Source organism: Rattus rattus, chromosome 7 (assembly GCF_011064425.1).
Source record: "Rattus rattus isolate New Zealand chromosome 7, Rrattus_CSIRO_v1, whole genome shotgun sequence".
Taxonomy (NCBI): domain Eukaryota; kingdom Metazoa; phylum Chordata; class Mammalia; order Rodentia; family Muridae; genus Rattus; species Rattus rattus.
Window position 1 is genome coordinate 68,265,534 of NC_046160.1, and position 26,095 is coordinate 68,291,628.

Consider the following 26,095-nt stretch of genomic DNA (forward strand, 5'->3'; position numbering starts at 1 on the left):
CCTGGGCAGCATACTAAGTTCAAGGCCATCCTGGGCCACTTTGCCCCATCTCAAAGCAATGAAACATGCCCTCACTGTAACCAAACAAAACAGAAAAAGAAAACGCAGGCAACAATATGGCTCTGCAGATAAAAATGCTTGCCGTGCAAGCCTGGTGATGCAGGGAAAAGAACCATCTCTGGAGTGTCCTCTGACCTCCATACCATGCTGTCCAGTGCGTGCACACAGGCACCCCCACAGATACTAATTAAGACAAACAAAGCATAGAGAAAACCTAACCCATAAAAGGTTTGAATGGCTCAGAAGTACAATGCTTCCTTGCATTGCAGTCCTGGTTTTCCATCCCCAGTAGCATTCCCTCAGACACACCAAAACATTGTGAGAACTAGCAGAATCACAGTAATAAAGAACTAAGATATTAGAACTATATAGAATATGAAAAGCTACGTTTGATATGTTTTATTTAAGAGTTCAAATCAGGTATTCCTTTTTCAGAACCCTTCCCTCTCAAATTCTTTTTTTTTTTTTAAGATTTATTTATTTATTATATATAAATACACTGTAGCTGTCTTCAGACACACTAGAAGAGGGCATCAGATCCAATTACAGATGGTTGTGAGCCACCATGGTGTTGCTGGGAATTGAACTCAGGACCTCTGGAAGAGCAGTCAGTGCTCTTAACCACTGAGCCATCTTTCCAGCCCTTCTTATTTTTCTTTAATAAATCTACATTTACTCTACTCTCTTTAAAAAACATGTATCAGGAAGTTTACATGACTCAGAACTCTGCTGAGTGTCCAGCTCAGTGGTAGAGCATGGGCCCACTAGGCATCAAGTCTTGGGTTTGATCCCAGCAGAAACAACTAAAGAGAAATAGAAACTACAGCTCTCTCCCTCTCTTCCTCACTATCCCCCAACCTCTGTCTCTGTCTCTGTCTCTCTCTCCTCCCTCCCTTCCCCCATCTGCCCCCCTCTCTTTGTCTCTCTCTCTGTCTTGCTTTCTCTCCAGGGTGTCTCCACGTAGCCCTGGCTGTTCTGGAACTGCTCTGTAGACTCAGTGATCCATCTGCCTCTGCTTGGTGAGGGCTGGGATTAAAGGTGTGCACCACCACAGCCAGTGAATCAAGTGACTTCAGGCAACAATATGTAGGATGTGAGCAGACAGCACTGCCACCTTCATCTTTCTGACTCCAGTGTTGCTCAGACAATTCCCAACGACTCCATGTGTACTACAAAGCTGCTCTACCCCGAACGAGCCCGCACCCCGAGGTTCCTTCTGTAGACATATATGCGTTAGCTGAATTCTGATTCTGCATCAGTGAGTAATCTACTAAAATGTACCTCGTGCTTCCGACTAGACTTCATTAAAAGGCTTCATGGAAAGCTCTGGCATAACCAGTAAGTATCCCCAAGGAAGTACCAACAAGCACTACTAGTTAAGAGATCATGGAAGACATCTTTCTGGACAAATCTACACCAGTCTTTATTAGGTAATGGCAAAAAAAAAAAAAAAAAAAAAAAGGCTGAGAATGACCAACATGTTAAGAGTGAATGAAAGTCAATTAGGAGAGGCTGTGTAGTCTTGGAAATCAGCATAAATGGCTTTATTAGTTCATGGGTTGGTGAACTTTTTTCTTTTTAAAGATAATATAGCTCAGGCTAACTTCAAATTTATGATTCTATCAACTCAACCTCCTAAACGCTGGGATAGCCAGGCCGTACCACTGATTAGAGGTGTGGTGTGGGTGCAGTCCCAGTTCTTCAGGAGCAGAAGTGGAAGGAGGACCAGTTCCCTGTCACCCTTGGCTGTATAGTAACTGGTATCTGTTATGCCAGTCTAGCATTGGGACGTTTTGCCCACATCACCGTCCAAGGCTTTTACGTGAGTGCTGGTGATCTCCCTCAAGCTTCTTCCTTACCCGTTTGTGGTGTAGGGTCCCCTGCAGCTCAGGGTGCCACTATCCAACTAGTTCCATTTCTTTGGATGGCCTCCCCTTCCTTAGGGCTAGAGCATAGCTGTACACAAACACACCAAGCTCTGCTTCCTTCACAAGCAGAAACACTCAACAAGCCCAGCGGCAGGCCATCCAGGGCGGAAAGTCTCACTTCTTTCATCTTCCATTTGCTAGTCTGGATATACTCCAAGAAACTGCTGGCTAAAATGATTAACATACAATACATACCAAGATTCCCTACAGTTTTCCTGATGTTAGTAAGACAGGTCTTGGACCACCCTGGTGTACGAAGATGAACTTTGCACATGTCAACTTAGAAGAGCGTAAGGGACTGCTGAGATGCTCAGCAGGCAAAGGCACTTGCTGCCAAGCCTGACACCCAACGTCATCCTGGGGCCAGAGAACCGACTCCCCAGCTGTCCTCTGACCTCTATCCGTGTACCACAGCATGCATGTGCATCATGCGCACGCACAGGCATATTCACACAATAAATAAATGTAATGAAATGATAAAAGAATTTTGATTATTTAAAGTGTAAAATGAACTATTAGATTAATTTTTTGTAAACTTGTCTCCAAGTCCATTGCTTTCCAAAACATTACATTCGAGGTTTTCTTTCAAAACTAAATGTGGACATTAGCATTCAGTAATACAGAGGTAAGAGCTCTTACAAGACAAGACACACATTTCTGTAAGAAGTTAAAAATTTACCATCTCTCACACTAGATTGATCGTCCTCTCTTTTTTTCTTGTTCTTTTTTTTTCTAGCTCCCTTTTGATCTTTATTAATTTCTGTGTTACCTAATTTCAAATTGACAAAGTTAGTTGAGAATTCCTATTATAGCTTAAGGATTTAACCATAAGCATGACATTATGAAATTACCAACCCAAACAAATCTTCTCACACCACCTCATCTAAGATAATTAACTGAACATGATTCTCCTCCCAAATTAAAAATATCCACAAGCCCATTTTATCAGTGCAATTAACTACAATTAAAGGGTTGTACTTGTTCTCTTTTCCTTTGTGTACTAAGGATTGAATCCAAAGCCTCACGCACTAGGCAAGCACAAGCACTCTCAGTGGAGCTACATTTTTAGCCTCTGAGACAGGGTCTAATATATAGCCCTTGCTGCTGGCCTAGAACTCACTATGTAGACCAGGCTGGCCTAAACTCACAGAGATCCACCTGCCTCTACCTGCTTTGTATCTAACCACTACTCTGTGTGTGTGTGTGTGTGTGTGTGTGTGTGTGTGTGTGTGTGTGTGTGAGAGAGAGAGAGAGAGAGAGAGAGAGAGAGAGAGAGAGAGAGAGAGAGATTTTGTAACTGGCAACTACCTGTATTTACTTGATATACATGCATGTGCATGAGCCACACAGTGCCTGTAAAGACCAAAGCTGGTTTTCTCTTTCTACCTTTGTGGGTTCTGAGGACCGAACTCAGGCCATGGAGCTCATACAACAATGCCTTTCTTTACCTGTTGTACCATCTTCCTGTTTCTATTTAAATTTTACTTTCAATGTCAGGTGTTAAGTGTACGCCTGTAATCCTAGTGGCACTTGGGTGCTAAGGCAAAAGACTGCTCAGAATACACAGCAAGACCCTATTTCCAGAAACACCACCTAAACAATTTTCCTGAGAGCCTGGACTGGTTTTGAATTTGTGATCCTCCTGCCTCAGCCTCCACAGTAGCTGTAGAAAAGGAGGAAGCCTTGAATGTATATTGTGGGTATGAGCATGGCCTCACCACACACTTGAACGTCTCAGACCCCCAGGAGTGGCAAAGCCTCACCTGGTGGTGAGGCTCATGTTGACAAAGCACTCCTCAGAGTCCTAGTGTGAGAGGATAACCAGTATGCACAGGCTAGCCACCGTACCAAAGTTTCCAGCCTGAGGCTGCTGGCCTACAGAGATCCTCCTATTAAGACTGACCACCACCCTCCTACTCCCCACTCTCCACCCAATAAGCAGGCTAAGGTTCCCGATTGCGGGCATAGTAGGCGCCCCTCATCAGGGGTAGCATGCCCACCTTAACACCAGCTTCCCTGTAAGTGTGTCTATGTGGACACACATGTCTACACATAGGACCCAGGCCATGCAGGACACAGCAACAGCTGAGAGCACAGATGAGTGCTACTATGCCCTGGGAACTTGTTATACAGAGAGAAACAAAAACACACAAATGCTTGAGGCTGCTTAATTTCCTATGTTAAAATTTTAGAATAACGCAGCACATATTCTATCTCAGTCATTCTTATTAAAATGGAGCCTCGGTTTCTCTCTTCCACATGTTCTGCAGGCTTCTCGGCTACGCTGGCTTTAACTCCAAAGCCTCTTGCTCCTCCTCCTGGCAGTGGGATTGCAGCCACCTGCTCTGCCACCTTTGCGCTTCAGTTAAGATCCCAAATTAAACCAGTTTCTTTCATCTCTCAGCATGAAATGTAAGTTCTAAGATGACTATAGGTAAACAGGCACAAGAGTCACTGTGGCCTCCCTAAGCCAAGAGACAGCTCCCACTGGTTTTCTTTGCCTAAGACTTTACTAATACGCAGATGAAAGCAGGCTAACAAAATACATCTCATTTCTCTCTCAACTTCTCTCTTTCTTAAAGAGACAGGTTTCAAGGCTAGACTCAAGCAGAACGGAGGCTTCTCTTAAATCCTTACCTTAGATAGTTGAGGGAGTGACAAAACCTTTTATGGGATACAATGGCATGACAACCTGAGACAAGGGTGGGAACCTCTGGGCTAGGCAGGGATGTTCTCCTGCTCTCCTCCCCTCCCACACCACTGTCATCCTTAGTGGACATCCCATGTCCCTGGCACCTCCAATACCTGGGGTCTTCACTGTGCCCCAGCTGAATCTTTACTGATGATCTCTCCTGGCCCCTCCCCGGGACTCCAGCCCTACTGCATGATGCTATGCCTTAGCCACTCTCCATGACCCCCTCAATCCCTGTCCAAGCCTTCAAAGCCAGTACCATCTGATCCTCCTACACACCTCCAAGTTCTGCTGCCCGTATGAGATATAGCCCCGAAGTACCCTCTGGGTGCTGACCCTGAGAGAACACTTTCCTACTGTCCCAAGGGTACACAGACTCTTTCACTCAGTGGTGTCTGACTCTTGATAATCACCTGATCTTCAGTTTCCGTGATCAGCACAGACTTTTAGTCCAGATATCATAAACAACCCCCTTCCCAAGTGTCAAGAGAGCCTTTGCTTCCCTCCGAAACCCTGGCCACAGCTCCACTGTTTGCATTTCTCGCAGTATTCTTAACTTTTAGACACCACTAGAAGGGCCCATAAGTTCTGAGCACAGAGGCTAAGGGAGTACTCTACCGCCAAGCCGTGCTCTCAGCCTTCCTCCAAACCTCTCTTAACTCCCTTCTATCCCTGTCACCCCCTCACCCCTGGGTGACCTCACATACACTCTACCCCAGCCTCATGACTTTTGTTTTGGCTTTCTGATCCTTTTAACTAGGGACATCTATGCTACCTGGATTGAACAACCTACTGGAGCCTGGTGGGTTGGGCACACAGCTTAAGGCTTTCCTTGAATCTATCAGTATAGTTTATCAATGTCAGTCCATTTCCTTATCTTGGAAGTGATCTGGATACTGGGGTGGCATCTGGACTTTCTTTTTTGACAATTCAAAGGAATATGAGGGTACAGGCCTGTCATACCTGCTGAGAGGAGGACACTGAATTATAGGCCTGTCTGGGCTACAGAAGAGTTCAGGCCATCCTGGGCAACTCAGTGAGACCCTGTCTTAAACGAAGAGTAGGAGGAGAGCTGGGGCTACAGCTCAAAGGTAGTGTTTACCTAGCATGAGTTGAGACCCTAGATTCAATCCTCGGGACCAAACCCCAGCAAACAAAACAACCATTAGACAGATAAGAGAGAGACCTATGACTGTTGCCTTCAATGTGATATGATTTAAGTTATAATAATACCAACTTATGAAAACATGAATAGGTTTATAACAATGGGATATTAGATATAAATTCTTCAATCTAAGTACATTATATGAATATATTTTTACATTCCAAAATTCAATGATACTGTCGATAGCAGTGGTTCTCAACCTGTGGGTCACAACCCTTATGAGGGCTGAACTACCCTTTTACAAGTGTTGCCTAAGACCATCAAAGATATTTTTATCACAATTCACTACAGTAGCAAAATTATAGTTATGAAGTAGCAACAAAGATCATTTTATGGCTGTGGTCACAACAGCATGAAGAACTGAATTAAGGGTAGCAACATTAGGAAGGTTGAGAATCACTCGTCTATAGCAGTTAGTTACATCTTTGCTTTATTTCTATTTTACGTGTATGAGTGCTCTCTGCATGTATGATGCGTATATCCCATGCACTCCTGCTGTCCAGAGGCCAGGAGAGGATGCTGGCTCCACTGGATCTGGAGTTACGGGAAGTTGTGAGCTACTGTGTTGGTGCTGCAAACTAAATCTGGGTCCTTTTAATGAACATAAGTGCTCTTAACCAATGAGCCATCTCTCTAGCTGACACTTCATTTTTATTAGTCCTCACATCAATTAACATCATTATTTAAGAAATTTAGCATTCAAGTTACTCTTTCCAATGAGACCAGAAAAGTATGGTTTTTATCTTCTTTATAACCCCAGTGAAATAAACTTTTTTTTTTTTTAATTAAAAACAGGGTCTTACTATGTATGTAGTCCTAACTGGCCTGGAACTGGCTATGTAGACCAGGCTAGCCTTAAACTCGGCAGACCCACCTATCTGCCTCTCTAGGGCTAGGATTAAAGGCATGTGCTTCCACATCTAGCTAACATGATGAATCAACTTAAAATCTGAAGAAGAAAACATGGAATTAGGAACAAGGATAACGTTAAAATTGATTTGAATTTTGAAAAAGACTTAATGGTTCTTGGGTTGGCCCTAAAAAGCCTAATAATTGTATAAACTGTCTAAACAACAGTATTATTTCTTTCATTCTAGCCACAAATTGTAGCTCAGTGATAGAGTTTGTCTAGCAGGCATGGGATCCTGGGTAGTCCCCAGCATCACATACCCACAACACAAATAGTAGAACATGTCTTCATCTATATCCCAACACTTTCTATTTCTAACTTAATGTTTCTTAATATTTTTAAACCAAATCTTCAAATGGAGATTTAAATCACTAACAAAATTTTAAGTTACTAAAAACAAAAAAACCATTTTTACCTAATTTATATTATTTGAAGTCTGGATAGTAATTTCTGACAATTTTTTTTGAAACATCACACAAAAAGAAATAGGTTATGAAACACCCACTACAACATGTTTTTCAAGTCAGCCAGGAAGCAGTACTTTACATATTATTTAAAATACATCTTACCTGAAAAGTTCATCTTTTTTTTTTTTTCCTTTTTTCTTTTTTTCGGAGCTGGGGACCGAACCCAGGGCCTTGTGCTTGCTAGGCAAGCGCTCTACCACTGAGCTAAATCCCCAACCCCGAAAAGTTCATCTTTTAAAAAACAAAAACAATTTTAGCCTATCAAGTTCATTATGTCAGTCCACAAGTCCCAGCAGGAGAAAATTTCACATTATTTAAAATCCAACTAGTATTTTCAAATACAAAGATACTCACCAAGTGGAGCTTTGAGGAAACGCCGTTCAATGCCCTGTTCTATCTGAAAGAGGGCTGTAGCCAGATAATGAACCACATTGCTCACTGACTGTGGTGTACTGGTACTAGTTGAGACGGTACTTGGAGTTTCTGTTTTAAGCCCCAAAAGTCTATAATTAAAATAAAAATAGTTTATGATACTGAAAATCACAATTTAGTGAAACTTGGACCCACTCATTCTTCCAAAGTTTGTGTGTGTTCGTGTGCATGGATGTACGGTTATGACACAGCCTCAGGTGTCAGCTGCTGTCTTCCGCCTTGAGACAGTCTGTTTCTCTTGTTGCTCACCATTGCAAATGCCAGGTTGCTAGTGCTAGCATGGACTCTCAGATTCTGTCTCTGCTTCCCATCTGGCCAGTGAAGACATGAAATGTGTCCCACTTTGTGATTTCTGGGAATGCTAATTCAGGTCCCCACTTGCATGGCAAGTGTCTTATCCACCAAACCTCAAAGGTTTATTGACATGGCTGTTACAGAGTTTCCCAATCTCAAAGAGCTATCACGAGTGAATGGAGGACAGAAGGCACCTAGTCAAGGAGGGAAGGTAGAAGAGGGAAGGCTTCTGGGGAAAGTTTCACAAGTGAGGGTGACAGGCCTTAAAGCCTATGGAGTAAGAACCTTCCTCCTCCCTCCCCTTCCTAGATGTCAGCCTGCAGACTCCTATCTCCAGTGTAAAGCTATCCTTTACAAAGTGCTTTCACACCATCTTCCCTATACAAATCTTCTTACAGTACTTTTTCTTTCTTTTTTTTTTTTTTATAAATTTATTTTTTTTAAGATTTTTTTTTTTTTTTTTTTTTTGGTTCTTTTTTTCGGAGCTGGGGACCGAACCCAGGGCCTTGCGCTTCCTAGGTAAGCGCTCTACCACTGAGCTAAATCCCCAACCCCTTAAGATTTTATTTTATTGTATGAGTACACTGTAGCTGCCTTCAGACACACCAGAAGAGGGCATCAGATCTCATTACAGATGGTTGTGAGCCACCATGTGGTTGCTGGGATTTGAACTCAGGACCTCAGGAAGAGCAGTCGGTGCTCTTAACCACTGAGCCATCTCTCCAGCCCTACTTTTTCTTTTTTTTAAACAACCCGAGCTCACTGTAGAGTCTTCTATATAGATAGATCTAGACTGGTCTTGAATTCATAGTCCTCCCGTCTTTCTCCAAGTTTAGGGATTCCTGGTGTGCACCCCCCACTCTGGCTCTCTAGCACACGCTTCACTGTCATCCATATTCTCCCAGGACAAGGATTCCTATATATTACAGTTTCATGTCTTCCCAACGTTCTCCTCTAGAGGACAAACTGTTTAGAAGTGTGTACCAGTTGAAATGATCTACCTGAGACATAAGTGTCTTTAAGGAGCTATCTCTTGGCTTCATCAGTACAAAGTGAAGCAACAGAGTAAAATGTGGGGGAAAAAATGACCTCAATGGAGAGATAATATTAAGGATTTAAAAAAACTTTTTTTTTGATGTGTGTTTGTGTGTGTGTATTTCTGAGGATCAAACCCAGCACCTCAGGTATGCTAGCAAGTGTTCCATAACTGAGCCATCTGCTAGCCCTCCTCAGAATTTACTCATTTATTTAGTGAGTTTGTGTATGTTGTGTGAATGTGGGTTCTCATGTACCACAGCACACATGTAAAAGTCAGGAATAACTTTTGATAGTCACTTCTCTTCTTCCACAGTGCTGAGACAGGATCCCTCTTGCTTTCCGCCCTGCTGGGTACTCCAGGCAGGCTGGCCTGGAGGTTTCTGCACCCATTTCTGTCTCCACACAGGAAGACTGGGTTTGCAGACACATGGCAGGCCCACAGTTCAGACGTTCAGCACACAGAGCAAAAGGCAGGCAGGCACGTCAGTGTGAGACAGGCAGGCGCCTGCAGCCCCCTGGCCTGCTAGCCCGGCTGAATTCGGAACTCCAAGCTCAGAGGAGCCTTAGTGAATGATGAAAGACACTGACTTCTGTTTTCCACACACATGTACACTGTCCCCAAATAATGTAATAGAATGAACTTAAACACACTAATCCAGACAGAAGAAGCCAAACAGTAAGCCAGGACGGAGGACCATTTCAGACGCCACTTACCTGTCTCTTACTATGACCCTTGCTTGTTCAATCTCCATCTCCTCCACGTCATCGTTCACAGCTCTGCTCACTCCGTTTTCCTTGCTTTCCTCACTTAACAGCTCGTATCGGCCATTCTCCAGGGCTGACCTCCAGACCTGTCGATCTGTAACCTGTAATGAAACCCAGATTTACTAACCCTGAAATATGGTAATGTTACTCCTAAGGGACATGTGCTTTTAAGTAAGATTGGTTCATGCACATTCTAGAATAGAGGAATCAAAAAAGCATAAAAAAAAGGTTACTGTGGGGCTGGAGAGATGTAATAACTTGAACTAGGTTTACTCCAGGAATGGTGGTCTATCCCTTTATCCCACCACTCAGGAGGCAGAGGCAGACAGATCTCTGTGAGTTCAAGGCCAGCGTGTTCTACAATCAATTCCAGGACATCCAGGAATATAGAGAGACACTGACTCAAAAAACAGAACAGGGGCTGGGGAGATGGCTCAGTGGTTAAGAGCAAGCACTGGCTGCTCTTCCAGAGGTCCTGAGTTCAAATCCCAGCAACCACATGGTGTCTCACAACCATCTGTAATGAGATCTGATGCCTTCTTCTGGTGTGTCTGAAGACAGCTACAGGGTACTCACATACATAAAATAATTAAATTAAAAAAAAAAAAGGTTACTGTACCAGGAGGCTAAGGCAGAAGGACTGGCAGGCAAGGCAAGCCAGGGTTATATAGGGAATCCACTCCAGGTCCAAAACACAAAAGTACAATAAAGTATTTATATAATATGTAGATGAAAAGCTTTAGATGAAAAGCTTTAGTATTTCAGTCAGTTTTTAAAACCATATTGAGGGTTGGGATTTGGCTCAGTGGTAGAGCGCTTGCCTAGCAAAGCGCAAGGCCCTGGGTTTGGTCCCCAGCTCCAAAAAAAGAAAAAGAAAAAAAAAAAACCCCATATTTTGTGTGTGTGTGTGTGGGGGTGGGTGTGTGTGTGTGTGGGTGTGTGTGTGTGTGTGTGTCTATCTGTCTGTCTGTCTGTCTGCCTGTCTTACTATGTAACCCAAGCTGGTCTTGACCTCAGGGTGATCCTTCTGCTTCCACCTCTAGAGTGCTGGGATTACAAGTGTGTGAGCCATTGTGCACTACTTTATAATCAAATTTTTGTTTTGTTGTGGAAACAAGCTCTCTTCACGTAGCTCGAGCTTGTCCTAGGGCTCACTTAGTAGCCTAGGCTTCCCTCAAACTTCCAGAGATCTCCTGCATCAAGCTCCTGAGTGCTGGGATCAGAAGCATTGTGCTGCCATGCCCAGGTATAAACAGCTGTTAATACGTTTTAAATTAAATTTTACGTGTATGAGTGTTTTATCTGCATATAAGTCTATGCACCACTTAAGTGTCTGATTCCCATGGTGGCCAGAAGACAGTGTCAGCTTGGGACTGGAGTGACAGAAGGCTGTGAGCTGTCACTAACTGAAGCTGGGACCTTTGGAAGAGAAGCCAGCATCTCCAGCTCCTTTAGAAATGATCTTGGGTGGCCACAGTAGAGATGACAGTGGTGGTGAAGGCGTGAATATTACATGCTGGTGCACGCCTGTGATCCCATCACCACGACAGGAAGCTTCAGGCAACCAGAGCCAGTGTAAGACCATGTCTTAAAGAAACCAACAGCTGGAGATGCCCTGCACTAGATTAGTTGTCTAGGAGGATGTTTGGGTCCTATTAGTGGGGGACAATCAACCAAGACTAAGAAGAGAAGGCAGGGGCTGGCTGAAAATAGAAAACGTTTAGAAACATTTACATATGACAACTAAGGTATAAGCAAACACGAGGGACAAACCTTGATGGCTCCTAGTGTCCCTTGATAGATTCTGTCTTCGATATCCAAGAGAAAGTCTCTGAGTCGCAGCTCAAGCTGCCTCTCTGCAGACATCTGTGATGTGTCACATGCAGCAGAAGATCGTCCCCGAGAAGAAATGGGCTTGCTATCAGCCTGAGGTTTGTCTGAAATGACCATCAAATATCTTTATTAAGATTTTCTCCATAAAAATAACATAATTTTGAGATAATTTAGATGAAACAACCACAATCTCAATAGTTACAAACATTAAAACATGACATGATTTTGAGTAAATCCTCAATAGCTATCATTGTAAATCTGGTAAAGGCCTTTGTCTTAGGGTTTCTGTTGTTGTGATAAGACACCATGGCCAACAGCAGCTTGGGAAGGAAGGGGTTTATTTTAGCTTACAACTCTCAAGCCATAGTCCATCACTGAAGGAAGTCAGGGCAGGAATTCAGGGGGGGAACCCGGAGGCAGGATCTGAAGTACAAACGGCTTGTTGGCTCGCTCCTTATGATTTGCTTCACCTGCTCTTATGCCCTCCATGACCACCTGCCCAGGCATGGCACTGCCCGCCCAGGCCAGCCCCACATCAATCATCAATCAAGAAGCCCTGCTTCTCACAGACTAATCCCATGGAAGCATTTTCTCAATGAAGAGTCTTTCTCCCCAGATGACTTTAGCTTGTGTCAAGGTGATGTAAAACTAATCATCAGAGTCTTGTGTGCAGAACATACAAACAACTCTTACAATTCCATAAAGACACAAATAATCCATTCACAAAATGGGCAAAAGCTTTGCATGGGCATTTCTTTAAGGAAGGTATACCAATGGATCCTCTCCAGGGAGACTTCCCACTTCTTAGGATGGCTGATACACAAAGTTAGAATTTACAAGGAAGTAAGGAGACTACAACCTTCACGCACGTTTGCTTTGGGAAACAAACTAGCAGTTCCTGGAGTATTAAAGTTATTATAATACAAATTAATTTTACCCCTAGGTATATACTTAACAAATGGAAACTACTGACCCAAAAACTTGTATGTTAATATCTACAGCAGCATTTTCTATAAGTCAAAAAGTGGAAATAAATCAAACATCTGTCCATAAGTGGATAAATAAAATGTAGTATATGTACAAAATAGAAGATTTGGCTACAAAAAGTAATACAGTTTTGAGAACATTCGAAGCATGATTCTTATGATGCTAGCCATAAAATATGATATGATTCCATTCATAGAACCTATCTGGAAAAAACCAAGATTAGAACAATCGAAACCAAGCTAAACCACCCCTCCCCCAAAAGAAAACCTAGAGAAAGGAATACCAAGAGAAACCTTAGCAGACACTGAAAGTTTGTGGTTGTCCAAAGTTAAGAGACATGTATGTGTGTTCCCCCACTGCACTGTATGTGCCAACTTCCACCTGACGGTCCTGTCTCCACCCCCACATCTCACTGCAGGAGTGGCCTTACGGATTCACACCACCTCAGACACCTCAGGAGGTTGGGGGGACTGACCCCAGGTCTTAAGGCTTATAAGGCAAGCACTTTAAGCTTGCTGAGCTAATTCCCAGGCTCACAAAGATTCTTGTTTGAAGCAACAAAAATGTTTTAAGAGCTACTGTGGGGATGATTGTCCATTTGTGAATATACTGAATTGTATACTTTCAATTGGTGAGTATCTAATCTGTTGAAAATATACAAAAATGGTCTAAACTTAAGGCCCACCCCAGGAGGAATCCATGCCTGATGTCTGGATAGCCAGAAACTGGGAGCTAGATGACACAGAGACCTAGGGTAGAACCAAACATGTCTGCACCTCCCTTAAGTCAATGAGATGATTCCTAATGATATTCTGCTATAGTCACAGATCAGTGCCTAGCCCAATCCAAAGGTCAATCAGTGTCTTTAATCTTAGCACTTGGGAGAGGTAGGGGCAATCTTTATGAGTTCAAAGCCAGCAAGTTCTAGGACAGCCAGAACTTCCCACAGAGAAACCTTGTCTTAAAAAAAAAAAAAAAAAAAAAAAAAAAAAAAAAGGTTTCCTCTGGCAGCTGATGGGAGTGGCTGCAGAGACACACAGCAGACATTATGTAGAGTCTGGGTAACCCTGAGGAATGAAGGAAGAAGGATTACAGGAACCAGAGGGGTTGAGGACACCAGGAGAACATGGCCCAAGAATCAAGCAGACAGGGTTCATAGGGGCTCACGAAGACTGAAGCAACAATCATGAAGACGTGACTCTTTTGCCTGCTCTTGGGGCCCCTTTCTTCCTACTGGATTGTCTCAGACAGCCTTGATAGGAAGATTTGTGCTGAGTCTTATATTGCAACTTGTTACACTGTGTTTGGTTGATACCTCTATGAAGGGAAACTGAGGAAAACTGGAACTGGGGTAGACGAGAAGGAGAGAGGAGTGGAGGAGGGGAAACTGCGGTCAGGGTGTATTATAAGGGAGTATAATAAATAAAAAGAAACAAACACAAAGGAAAATATATACAGTGTGACAATAACATGCCCCACATGCTGTCCAAGATTCTCATTGCTGAAACTCACACCATGAGATGCTTTTCTTTCCCCTATCTGCCATCAGTGAGTCAGCCTCCCACAGGAAGTATTGCAACCTGATCTGCCCTGGCAGCCGCTCAACCTCCAGAGACCGGTCATTCATGCATCTCGGACTCAGTCAAAACATTCATCCCACTCACTGCAGGATCTTCAAAACTGCCAGGTCTTGGGCTCTGAGGCATAGTAAAGGATACCCTGGAGTATCTGTGAGGGAGTCTCTAGACTTTAATGATATGTACGACAGTAGCCAGTAGCAGAGGGTGTAAGAACCACCTTGAAATGGTGGCACCATCTGAGCAGATTGGAGCCCATGTGGAATAAAAGGGGGAAGGGTGGGAAGGCAGCGGAGGCAGCCCTTCTGTTTCTAAGCGACCACTGTGTGCCTGCTCACGCGCCCAGCCAACCCCAGCCTCCTGTTGGCTGCTCTCGAGTTGTTCTGAGCAGGTACTTTGTCACAATACAAAGCTGAGTAGCACACTGTCGGAATGAGAAGGCTGCTCACACAAACACCACAGAGGCATGCTGAGAACCCTGTCTGAATGAAGAGATAAATGATGACGGTCTAATTTGAAAACTAAGAACATGTCAGAATGAAAGCTAACATATTTTAATATATGTGTAATAACTTGAACTAGGTTTACTCCAGGAATGGTGGTCTATCCCTTTATCCCACCACTCAGGAGGCAGAGGCACACAGAGCTCTGTGAGTTCAAGGCCAGCGTGTTCTACAATCAATTCCAGGACATCCAGGAATATAGAGAGACACTGACTCAAAAAACAGAACAGGGGCTGGGGAGATGGCTCAGTGGTTAAGAGCACCGACTGCTCTTCCAGAGGTCCTGAGTTCAAATCCCAGCAACCACATGGTGTCTCACAACCATCTGTAATGAGATCTGATGCCCTCTTCTGGTGCGTCTGAAGATAGCAACAGTGTACTTACATATAACAAATAAATAAATCTTTAAAAAAAAAAGACAAAAAAAACAAAAAAACAAACAAACAAACAAAAAAAACCAGAACAAATATTTACCTGAAAAGTGGAATTTCTCTTCAGAAAAGTGTGCGAGCTGTGCACATATTCTGCTCTTCTCCTGAAGCAAGGTCTCTTTTAAGGCACTTTCTCTGTGTCCTCTGGAGTTGAGAGCGTCAATGAGCTGGTCTAGCTGTTCACAGGAACTGTAAAAGCACCACCGATTTGGCTTATGCACTGGTTTTGGCAGCAGCAGAGAATCGTCGAGTGGACCCTGGTCGAGGCTGGAGGTAGATTCAGACATGAAGGACTCTTCAGTTTTAATAGATACCCGAGGACTGTGGGGCTGTGCATTACTGTGGAAGGATGAAGGCCTAGGCAACAGCATGTCTTCAGTGAGACCCGAGTAATCCTCCTCTATAAACAGACCAGGGATGGAAGGGAAGAGCCAGTACCGCCTGTACAAGCGGTCTCGTCCGAGAGGGAAGATGTTGGTGCAGGCGATGGCGCTCTGGATCTTGTCGAGGAGCTCTTTCTCTTTCCGCTGGTGCTCCTGTCTCAGAGCTTCTTCCGCATCAGCAGTCAGAGGCTCCTGCTTTACACAGTAGTTCATCTCTTCTTGCTTTATACATTGTTTAACTGCAGTCTGTCCTGCTTTTCCTGTTAGGAGGTATCATTACTGTTATTTTATCTGTTTATTTTATTTCTTCTTTTTTTTTTTATTGTTATCGTTTGAGACAGGGTTCCATTATGTAGTTAACTCGAATGCCCTGAAGCCCACAGAGATTCACCTGCCTTTAGCTCTTTATGGTTCCTGTCATCATAACCAGCCTTATTATAAGTTCAATTGTCACTAAAGAGATATAAGACCCACCAGGCAGTGATGGTGCACACCTTTAATCCCAGCACTTGGGAGACAGAAGCAGGCGAATCTCTGCACCTCTGTTCTACCAAGTGAGTTCCAGAGACAGGGAGGGCTACACAGAGAAACCCTGCCTCATAAAATAAAAATCAAACAACAAAAAAGAGATAAATATGAGACACAAAGCTAACCATGATTTACTGTGTTATGACCTCAACTGCGTTTTACTGTGACTACATTTGAAACTGGGGCCTTAACAGAGCAGGATTGGTATCCTAAGAACAGGACAATCAGGGGTTGGGGATTTAGCTCAGTGGTAGAGCGCTTGCCTAGGAAGCGCAAGGCCCTGGGTTCGGCCCCCAGCTCCGGAAAAAAGAACCAAAAGAACAGGACAATCAGATCTCCTCCTCTCTGGCATTCAGGGAACAAGTTGTGTGAAGGTACGATGAGAGATCTTTGGGTGTAGGCTTGCACATTGCTTTAATACAACAGAGTAAACACTAGTAAAAACAAACTCAGTAAAACTTGCTAGGTGCTGGAGAGATGGCTCAGCAGTTAAGAGCACTGACTGCTCTTCCAAAAGACCCAGCTTCAATTCCCACATGGAGTTCATTCACAGCCACTCCAGTTCCAGGGGAACTGGCACTCTCACACAGACATGCACACAGGTAAAACACCAATGCTCATAAAATAAAAAAGACTTGCTAACTAAAATTTGAAGTTACTTAGGAGGCAGAGGCAAGTAAGGCCTAGTCTACACAGTTAATTCCAAGCCAACCAGGGCTACAAATTGAGACTCTGTCTCAAACTGCATGTCCCCCACCCCCAGAGACACTGATATGCTAGGCATAGTGGGGATCTAGGGATCTATAGTCCTAGCACTTGGGAGGAAGAGGCAGGAAGAGGCAGGAAGATTGGGACTTTATGGCCATACTTGGCTATATAGCAAATTCAGTGTTCAAGTCCAGGCTATACTATATGAATTCTTGTTTCAAATACACTGGAACAAGGAAAGAAGGGGGACCGAGAACATGAAAAGGACCCATGAAAAAGAATATTGTCTTTCTTCCTTAATGGCTGGTGAAAAAAGAACTTTTTTCCCCCCCCCAGGGCTGGGGACCGAACCCAGGACCTTGCGCTTCCTAGGTAAGCGCTCTACCACTGAGCCAAATCCCCAACCCCAAAAAAGAACTTTCATACATGTACTATGTCCGCTGTGGAATCACTTGTCTATAATCCTTTACTTAGGAGGACTTCGAGTCTGAAGTTCTAGGCAAGTCTGGGTTATGTAGCTAGGCCCTGTCTTGATGAAATAGCAAAGCAAAACAATCCCATAATATAACAATGTTTCCCGCATCAGCCACTGTCTTTATAGCAGATACCACACAGGGAGACATGGTGGCATCTACCTATAATCACATCACTCGGACGTAAAGGCAGGAGAGTCGGGTCCAAGGTCAGTCCTGGCTACACCACGAGTTCAAGGTTGACTTGAATAAAGCTAAATCAAGCCCAAGCCGAGAAACAGAAACAATCCTGCTCCAAGTGAGCTGACAGATACCTCTTCTGCTCCTTTTATGTGATCCCAGGTCGTCTTCATCTTCAGTAACCACATCAGGATCCAGATCTTTCCGCTCTATTTCTTTGCTGTCAGCACTGGTATCAAAATCTTCCCTTCCTTCTTCCCTGAAAGGAAAAGGAATGAGCTAAAAATCTCGAGAAAGTGTAAGTAAGGAGAGTGATCCAAGATATGGGTGAGGAAAAAGGCAGAGTTAAACCCAGGAGCAATGAGGAAGAATGAGGGGCTTACATTTATTTATTTTACATGTATGTGTGTTTGCCTGCATGTATATGGGTAAATAATATATGTTCTTGGTGCCTGTGGAGGCCAAAAAAGTGGGTTGGATTTCTTGAAACTGGAGTTGCCGGTGGTAGTAAGGCACCAGGTGGCTGCTGGGAACCAAACCTGGGTCCTCTCCACAACAGCAACCAGTGCTCTTAACTGCTGAGGCAGCTCTGTGAAGGAAGGTTTAGAGAAGGACGATGGTTAGAAAGCGTGCTTGCTACAGTGAAGGTGAGAACGTGACTGATGCAGAGAAGCCACTCTCGATGGTCAGGGGGCTGGGTACCTGCTGATATTGGCCCAGAATAGGAAGAGAGAGGGAGACAAGCACCAAGGAAAGAAGCAGTTGTACTTCAGATACAGTAAGTGGGTGTAATAGAATGAACAGAATCTGTTTATTCTATTACGTTGTTCAAATTTAAACTAAATTTATATGAACTTCAGGGGAAGTCTATCACTTACACTGGGTGTAGTGGTGATGCCTGCAATTCCAGTACACCAGAGGCTGAGGCCTTTGAGTTTGAAGTCAGCCTGGGCCTCACAGGGAGTATCAGGCTAGTCAGGGTAAACAGCAAGCCTCGCAGACAATGAAACATATATGCGGTCACTGTTGTTCCTACATCCAAAGTAAAGTTTTGCAAACTCACATTTTTATTCATTGAGGAAATAGGGAAAAGGCATATGAGGAAGGTGAGATAAGTGAAAAAAAAAATGGAGCTGGCAAGATGGCTGGGTGTGTGTGCTTGCTGTGGAAGCACAATGAGCAGAGTCCAAGCCCCAGAATCCATGTAAAGGAGGGTGGAGAGGACAAACTCTACTCCCATTCCACAGTCACACAACAACAACAACAACATTTAAAATATAAGAAAGTCAATTGTGTTGCTGTACGCCTGTAATTCTAGCACTTGGCAAAGTTGAAGCAGGAGTTCCAGGCAGCGATGGCTACATGAAACTCTGCCAAAAACACAAAGATAGGGAAAAGTGGATATTTATTTACATAGTTAATTTGTTTGTTTGTTCAGACAGTAAGAGCCTAAAACCTGCTAGAACCTGGATTTAGTTCCCAGTACAAAAAATAGAAAACAACAATTTAGGGGTTGGGGATTTAGCTCAGCGGTAGAGCGCTTGCCTAGTGAGTGCAAGGCCCTGGGTTCGGTCCCCAGCTCCGGGGAAAAAAAAAAAAAAAAAAAAAAAGAAAACAAAAAATTTATATGTTCCGAACATCATGTCTTTAATCTCAGCACTTGGGAGGCAGAGAGTGGCAGATCTTCCTAAATTCAAGGGTAGCCTGGTCTATATAGTGAGTTCCAGGATAGCCAGGGCTATGTAGAAAGATCCAGTTTCAAAAAAGTTAATGAGTAAATAAATCTTTTTATATAAAAGAAAATCATCATTTCAAAACATACAATTTAGTGATGTTTTTAGCACATTTACAAGATTGCCTGTAGTGGTTTGAATGAGAATGGCTCATGTATTTGCATGTCTAGTCCCTGGCCTGCAGAAAAGGATTAGGAGGTACACCCCTGACCAGCCAGACACAGTCTTTTCTCTATACGGATGCAAAGGACATTCGTCTGTTTACACTTTTCATTAACTGATGAGCATGTAGCTTGTTACTTTTTACAATTTACCAATTACTCTTAGGAATAATCCTAAGCCAGGTGTGGTTGTATGTACCTATAATCTTAACACTTGGGAAGCAGAGGCAGGAAGATTTATGTTGGAGGCTATCTTGGTATTTGAAAAGGATGGCAGAAATCAACCTTCCAGTTTAACCCCATTCCTCTGTAGGGTTCAGAAGCACTCAAAACAGTGTACCTGTGCCAGTGGTGACTGCAGAAGGGAAGAAATGAATTTAGGTTAAAAATAACCCCCTGAGCTGGGCATGGAAGCACACACCTTTACTCCTGGCAGAGGCAGAGGGAAGTCTCTGAGTTTGAGGTCAGCATGCTCTACAAAATGAGTTCCAGGACAGCTAGGTCTACACAGAGAGACCTAATCTTGGGGAGGAGGAGGACACACAACCCATTGAAAGTGTTCTAGGAAGTTACCTTTTACAAAATGAATTTTAAGAGACAAGTGATAGTCTCAAAAATTAGGCTAAAAAGTAACACATGTATAATTGATTAAGAGTTTATACATAAATTTCATAGGGTTTTAAATATAATCATAGAAAAGTATGTTTTTAAACTCTGAAAGCACTTTAGAGTTTCAGGTGTCTGGCTTTTATTCCTAATCTTTATGTGTAATGAGGTGATTTTTTTTCTATATTAAAACATCTTTATATTTGAAGTGAACAGATGAAGACACATGGGGAGTGAAATTCAAACCATACCCTAGATCTGCAGCTGAAGTTCTCTGTTCATCCTCCTTCAGTTTCTCTTGTTTCTCTTTCATTTTCTGTTCTTGTTCCTTAAGTTTTTCTTCCTTCCTTCTGCGTATTCTGAAAGTCAAATAAAAGTCCATCTAATACACAGACACACTTCACTGAGCACCTTGCCTTTGTTAAGCTAAAGACAGTGCATGGAATTCTGTTACAAGCCATGCTGGGAAAACGCACCTTGCACTCTCTGAAACACAGCTGGCGATGCTAACTTTAAGCAGTGAGTGAGAGAGTGAGCAGTGCTTACCGAGCAGCTGTGGCTTCTCTCTCTTTACGGTGTTGTTCTGCTTTGAGCTCTCGGAACTCCTGCTTGGCCTGTCGCAATACATCAACATAATCTTCAATGAAATCCCTAGTAGAAACTAGGGTCAGTAGCTTCCCACAGAGAGCATGAAGTATCTTCATTTTTTCTCCTGCCAAAATGGATAATTTCTGTGTTATCAATGAGAAAAAAGGAACAGCGTTTGACAATTTTAACTCAATGATAAAGTGTCTACTGAAGAACAAGGAGTAGTAGGTATGGTGCTACAATTGTTTATTGCCAGCATTTGGGAGGCAGAGACAGAGGCAGAGGCAGAGGCCAGCAAATCATTGTGAGTTTAAGGCCAGCTTGGTCTACACAGTGAGTTCCAGGTCAGAGACAGTGAGACCCTGCCTCAAAACAAATAAACAAACAAACCAAAACCACACCAATCAACCAACCACATGACTCTAACAATAATGAATGCTCTTTCTTAATTTCTTTAATAACAGATTTATCGTGTGGAGTTTCTTGTTGGCTTGTTAGTTTTCTGGATAAGAGAGATGAATAGGAAGTGAGTAGGTTAAAAAAATTCCATCTTGCCGTTTACCTGGTGTCAAATCATACACAGCAGTGCTGGACAGCTTTTTCACCAGACTGGGGTTGCTCAGTCGAAGCTCCATGCAGGCATCATCTGTGGCATCGAATCCCCCTCGTTTCTGGTACCGGTACTTTGCATTTGCTGATGTCACATCAGCACCTGAAGCTAAGATGTGCAGTCTGAGGATTTCAGAAAGAGTGCAGCTATCAAGATCCAAGCTTTTCAAACTGCAGCCTATATTGTTAAAAACGAAACAGACGTTAGAAAACAAACAACGACTACTCAGCAATGTAAATGTACCTTTAGAAATTAAAATAAAATGCCAAAGAACAACAAAACAAAGCCCACACATACCCTGGTGTAACTGTGGCCATGCAGCGGCCAAGGCTGCAACTGCAGACAGTGCAGATTTTGTGGGGTCTGCGTCCTCATCCAAAGCCTCTGTTAGATCTTTAAGGAAATAAACACTTTATTCTAGTGCAAGAATATTTGGGAAGAATGCCCCTTTAAAAGATCAACAAAACAGCTTAACATTCAGGGACCTCAGAAGAACCAACACCCAGCACAGCATTATTCACATTCTCTTGGTCTCCACCAAAGCAACAGATCCTAGACTGTACACTACCATTTCCCTACAGAGCACACGAGACAATTTCCAAATTACCAGAAAGATGCACTTACATATTCCAAAAATGGCAAAATGTATTTTAGAATTAAAACAAATCACCCATTTAATGTAACTTGAAAAGTCTGCTTTGAAAATTGAGTAAAGACACCCAATCTAATAAACAGATTCAGACTGAACCATGACACAGCACAGGCTGTTTATCACTGAACCTCCAGAAGAGCTTTAAAGCCTGCACGGCTTCAGTGACTCGTGCTTTTCATTAACAGTTCCTCACTTTCGAAATCTTCAGTCTAAGAAGTAGGGGAGGATTTCCCTTCATTTTCTAAGAGAATGGCTTTAGCTTTGAAAATTGTTTAAGTTACAGTAGATCAAAACAGCAAATCTACTGGTATAAATATATAAGCATCCATCATATAAACAACTCTTCCCAGTTGTAACACACAGATAAAACTCAAGTGCCACCTGTACCCCTCATGTTTCCAGAAACAAACCCAAACAAACCAACGTGCTGGCTGTATTAGGGTACAGTGTTTACAGGTTACTCTAATCAACAGGTCATGTTCTGGTTTAGCACTGCCAGTAACTAGTACACATTCTTTAGACCAATCAGTTCATCTGGGCTTTAGTTTTCCTAAAGGGGTGACTTTGGATAAGCAATCTGTAAGTTCTCCAAATATTTATTAGAAGCCCAACATAAGAAAAGCCTGTGTTTAAAATGAGTGAGAAGAAGAGACTTCTGTTCACCCATCTTGTCACCTCTCCTGCACCAGCAAGGACCTCAGGCTAATCTGGATCTGTGCCTCCAAATTGTTCTAACACGATTCAATTAGCAAAATTTCCAGGTTGACAAAAGGAACCTTAGAAACTATAGTGAGTAACTTTTCCAAGGAAAAGGCAGCTCTGGGGTCAAGTCTGATCACAACTGCTGATGATGTTAAGATACAAAAAAACATAAACAGAAATACCTAGAAGTTACCTGATTCAATTTTTTGTAAATGCTGAAGTCATACCTGCCAGGCCTAACTCAAGTAAAAGGCAAATACTAGAGCTAAAATTTCACACTTTCAATTTACATATAAAGCCACAACACATTTAACATGCACGATGATTACCCACACTCCTAGACACAGCCATACAAGTGTGCTACATCTCTTCCTCAGTAGACAGTATCGCGACCAACCTCTACCATCAGGAGGAAATCAGCATTTTAGAACAAAGGCAACAGAGGCCTTAAGAAATGAACCAATAGGTTGGGGATTTAGCTCAGTGGTAGAGCGCTTGCCTAGCAAGCGCAAGGCCCTAGGTTCGGTCCCCAGCTCCGGAAAAAAAAAAAAAAAGAATTAAAAAATAAAAAGAAAGAAAAGAAATGAACCAATAACGGATTGATTGTTTCTATAGTCTTACATAAAATGACATGTTAAAATACTATTCTTTTACATTAAAAAATTACATGTGTGTGGTCACCTTATAGTATATCTGTGTACCATGTATATGTAGGTGCTGAGGAACACTAGAAGGGGATATCAGATCCTCTGGAATAGGAGTGAAAGAGAGTTGTTAGCTTCTGTGTGGGGGCTGCAATTCAGACCATGGTCCTCTGCAAGAGCAGCCAGTACTCAGAGCTGCTGACCCATCTCTCCATCTCATAATATGTATTCCTAAACTGCCTTATCTACCATATGGCACTCTAGAGAATTACAATTACCTCTTTAGAATTTTCTCAGTATTCCCTGGGTCCCTTCTTACAAGAGAGTGTGGCTGAACTGGATCCCATATAACTGTATGAAACAGTTACATTTATTAGAGTTTTGTTCTGTTCTGTGACAGGGTCTCTCTATATAGACCAGGCCAGTCTCAAACTCATGGATGCTCCTGTCCTGCCTCCCTTATTATTACATATGTGTACTTATTGTTACAAGCAGTGGGATTAAAGGCCTGTGCCACCAAGCCTGGCTTTATTACATCATTTTAATGTATAAATTGTACACACAATTACAACAGTCAGTAATGATATCCCAGAAAAAGAAAAAGCTCAAAACTGTTCCATTTAAGGAAGATGCTCTTGTTCTTCAAAGAATTTTAGGTTCATTGTATAAAAATAAAGACAGGAAACTGGTTATGGTAGAACATGATTGTGATTCCAGCATTTAGAACATGGAGAAAGAAGGTAGGAGTTCAAGGTCAACCTCAGCTATATTGCAAGTTCAAAGCCAACATGGAGAGATCCTATCTTGAACTAGCAGCAGCACTAACAAGAAAAAACTAAAGGCAGGAATAACTGATATGGTTAGTACAAGATTTTTAAAACTGACAAAATTTCTAAGATTTGAAACAAAACAGGGATCCCAAGGCCTAATGAAATTAGATATGGGCAATGCTAAGAAAACAAATAATTAGCTTTTTAACTTCGTTACCTATTTTGAGATAATATAGTCATTATAGGGTTATTATAGTGCAGATTGCCTAAATTTGTGTTCCATTACTTTTTTTAAAAAATTGTGTGTGTATGTGTTCTCTCTTAAGATTTATTTATTTGTTGTAAGTACACTGTCGCTGTCTTCAGACACACCAGAAGAGGGTATCTGATCCCATTACAGATGGTTGTGAGCCACCATGTGGTTGCTGGGGATTGAGCTTGGAATCTCTGGAAGAGCAGCCAGTTCTCTTAACCACTTAGCCATCTCTCCAGACTACCATTACCTTCTTATTAGCCACAATTCTTTTAGCGACATATGTTTCTTTACATGGAAAATAAAACCAGTCAAAGTAGAACTTAAAAAAAAAAATCAATCCTATCTTACTGTTTTTAAAAGACTGTAGAAAACTTTTGTTATTGAGGTGGGAAGAAAAAAGTTATTCCTGTGGTAGTTGCCATCACTGAGCCATATATAACCTTTATTTTGTAGCAAGCATTTATATAGAGATCGGTTCTTTATTTTTATATTTGAGATTGTTCTATATAAGAAAAATATAGAAAGTACAGATCAAGCAAATACTGACTAGAAAAAAAAAACTGGTAACACAAAACACCAACAGCTTTCTAAGTTTTTTCTTTGCATTAACTGATTTTCTCACTCAAGTTTCTTTTCATTCTTTTTTTTAAAAAAACATTGTACTTATTATTACATGCTTGTGCATGCCTCTGTGTGTGTGTGTGTGTGTATGTGTGTGTGTGTGTGTGTGTGTGTGTGTGTGTGTGTGTGTGTGTGTGTGTGCAGACACACATGTAGAGGTCAGAGGACAACTCCTTCTGACACTGGTTCTGCTTATACTGTGGGCTCTAGGGACCCAACGCTAGTCACCAGGACTGCAGTGTTCCCATCTGCTAAGCTGTCTTGCTGGACCCTCTTTTCTTTTCGCACTAGAGCTTCCAAAATGGCAATCCTTATCTGTTTTATAAGTGGAACTAAACAGAGCTTAATGTCTTAAACAGCCTTGCTGTGGAACCTCCGCTGGCCAGCACTTAGGCTGGAGAGTACATTTCACTTCAACTCAGAAAGCAGACGGCACGAGACGCAGATTTATCATTCTTATTGATCAGGAATATGAACAGAACTCAAACTACTTACGGCCAAAAACTACGGGATTGGAGAAATTCCATCTGTGTGTCCTAACACTCTGCTGTCGAGATATCTCCAGCATGATTTCCTTACTAAGATTTTTATATAACAGACTGAAGTGTTATTTAATCAAGCTCCTAGTCCACAATCACATCAATAATCAATAACATAAATCAGCATTTCCTCTGACTATAGGAGGTAAACCAAAACAGTGAGCGTATTGTCTTGTTGGAGAAGTCTCAGTATCCAAGGCTGGACTTGAACTCAGTGTATTGCTGAGGATGACCCTGAGCTTCTGATCCTCCTGCCTCTACCTCCCAAGTGCTGGAATTATGTATGGTGTGTTCTCCCATACCCAGCTTTCTGAGGTGCTGGGAGTGGTAAGCATTTCTACACAGTTTCTAAATGACAGACACAAAGTTTATTAACAAAGGATGAAAGAAAGGCACATCAGAGAATGAAGACCATGAGATAGCTGGACCAAGTCCAGTGCTTGAAAGACTAGTGAGCACAAGTGTAGACGTTTTCTAAAAGGTTCGCCAAGAAATTTTTGCTACGTTAACATATTGTATGCTGACCTTGGATATTTAAGAACATGGAATTTAAAGAACAAAATTTCTAAAACTATCCAGATAAAAAAATATCCTAAATGTTAGTATAAAAAGTATCATATCTACAATAAAACCAGCAATAGTATTTTAGTTGAAAGTAGTAATAAGAATTCAAGTTTTCCTAATGAAAGGTAGAGGGAAAGGCTATTTAGCAGAATTTCTTGGCATTTCACATACCAGACAGTGATATGCTTCTAAATTAAAGGGAAAATATAAAGAAACAAAAGGAAGACAGCTCAGGGAAAATGTCTCAAAAGCTGTCAGAAACAGGTCATACCGATATTAAGTTTTTACAGATATC

General features: G+C 42.3%; 1 protein-coding gene across 1 annotated transcript in view; it reads right to left on the reverse strand.

Moving 5' to 3' along the window:
• Window positions 1-26,095, reverse strand: part of Baz1a (bromodomain adjacent to zinc finger domain 1A) — a 90,755-nt gene that overhangs the window by 8,618 nt on the left and 56,042 nt on the right. The window contains 8 exon segments of the mRNA XM_032907744.1: window positions 7,577-7,725; window positions 9,701-9,852; window positions 11,525-11,688; window positions 15,126-15,725; window positions 17,489-17,613; window positions 20,106-20,213; window positions 20,401-20,566; window positions 21,005-21,229. Coding sequence (XP_032763635.1) covers window positions 7,577-7,725; window positions 9,701-9,852; window positions 11,525-11,688; window positions 15,126-15,725; window positions 17,489-17,613; window positions 20,106-20,213; window positions 20,401-20,566; window positions 21,005-21,229 — 1,689 coding nt within the window.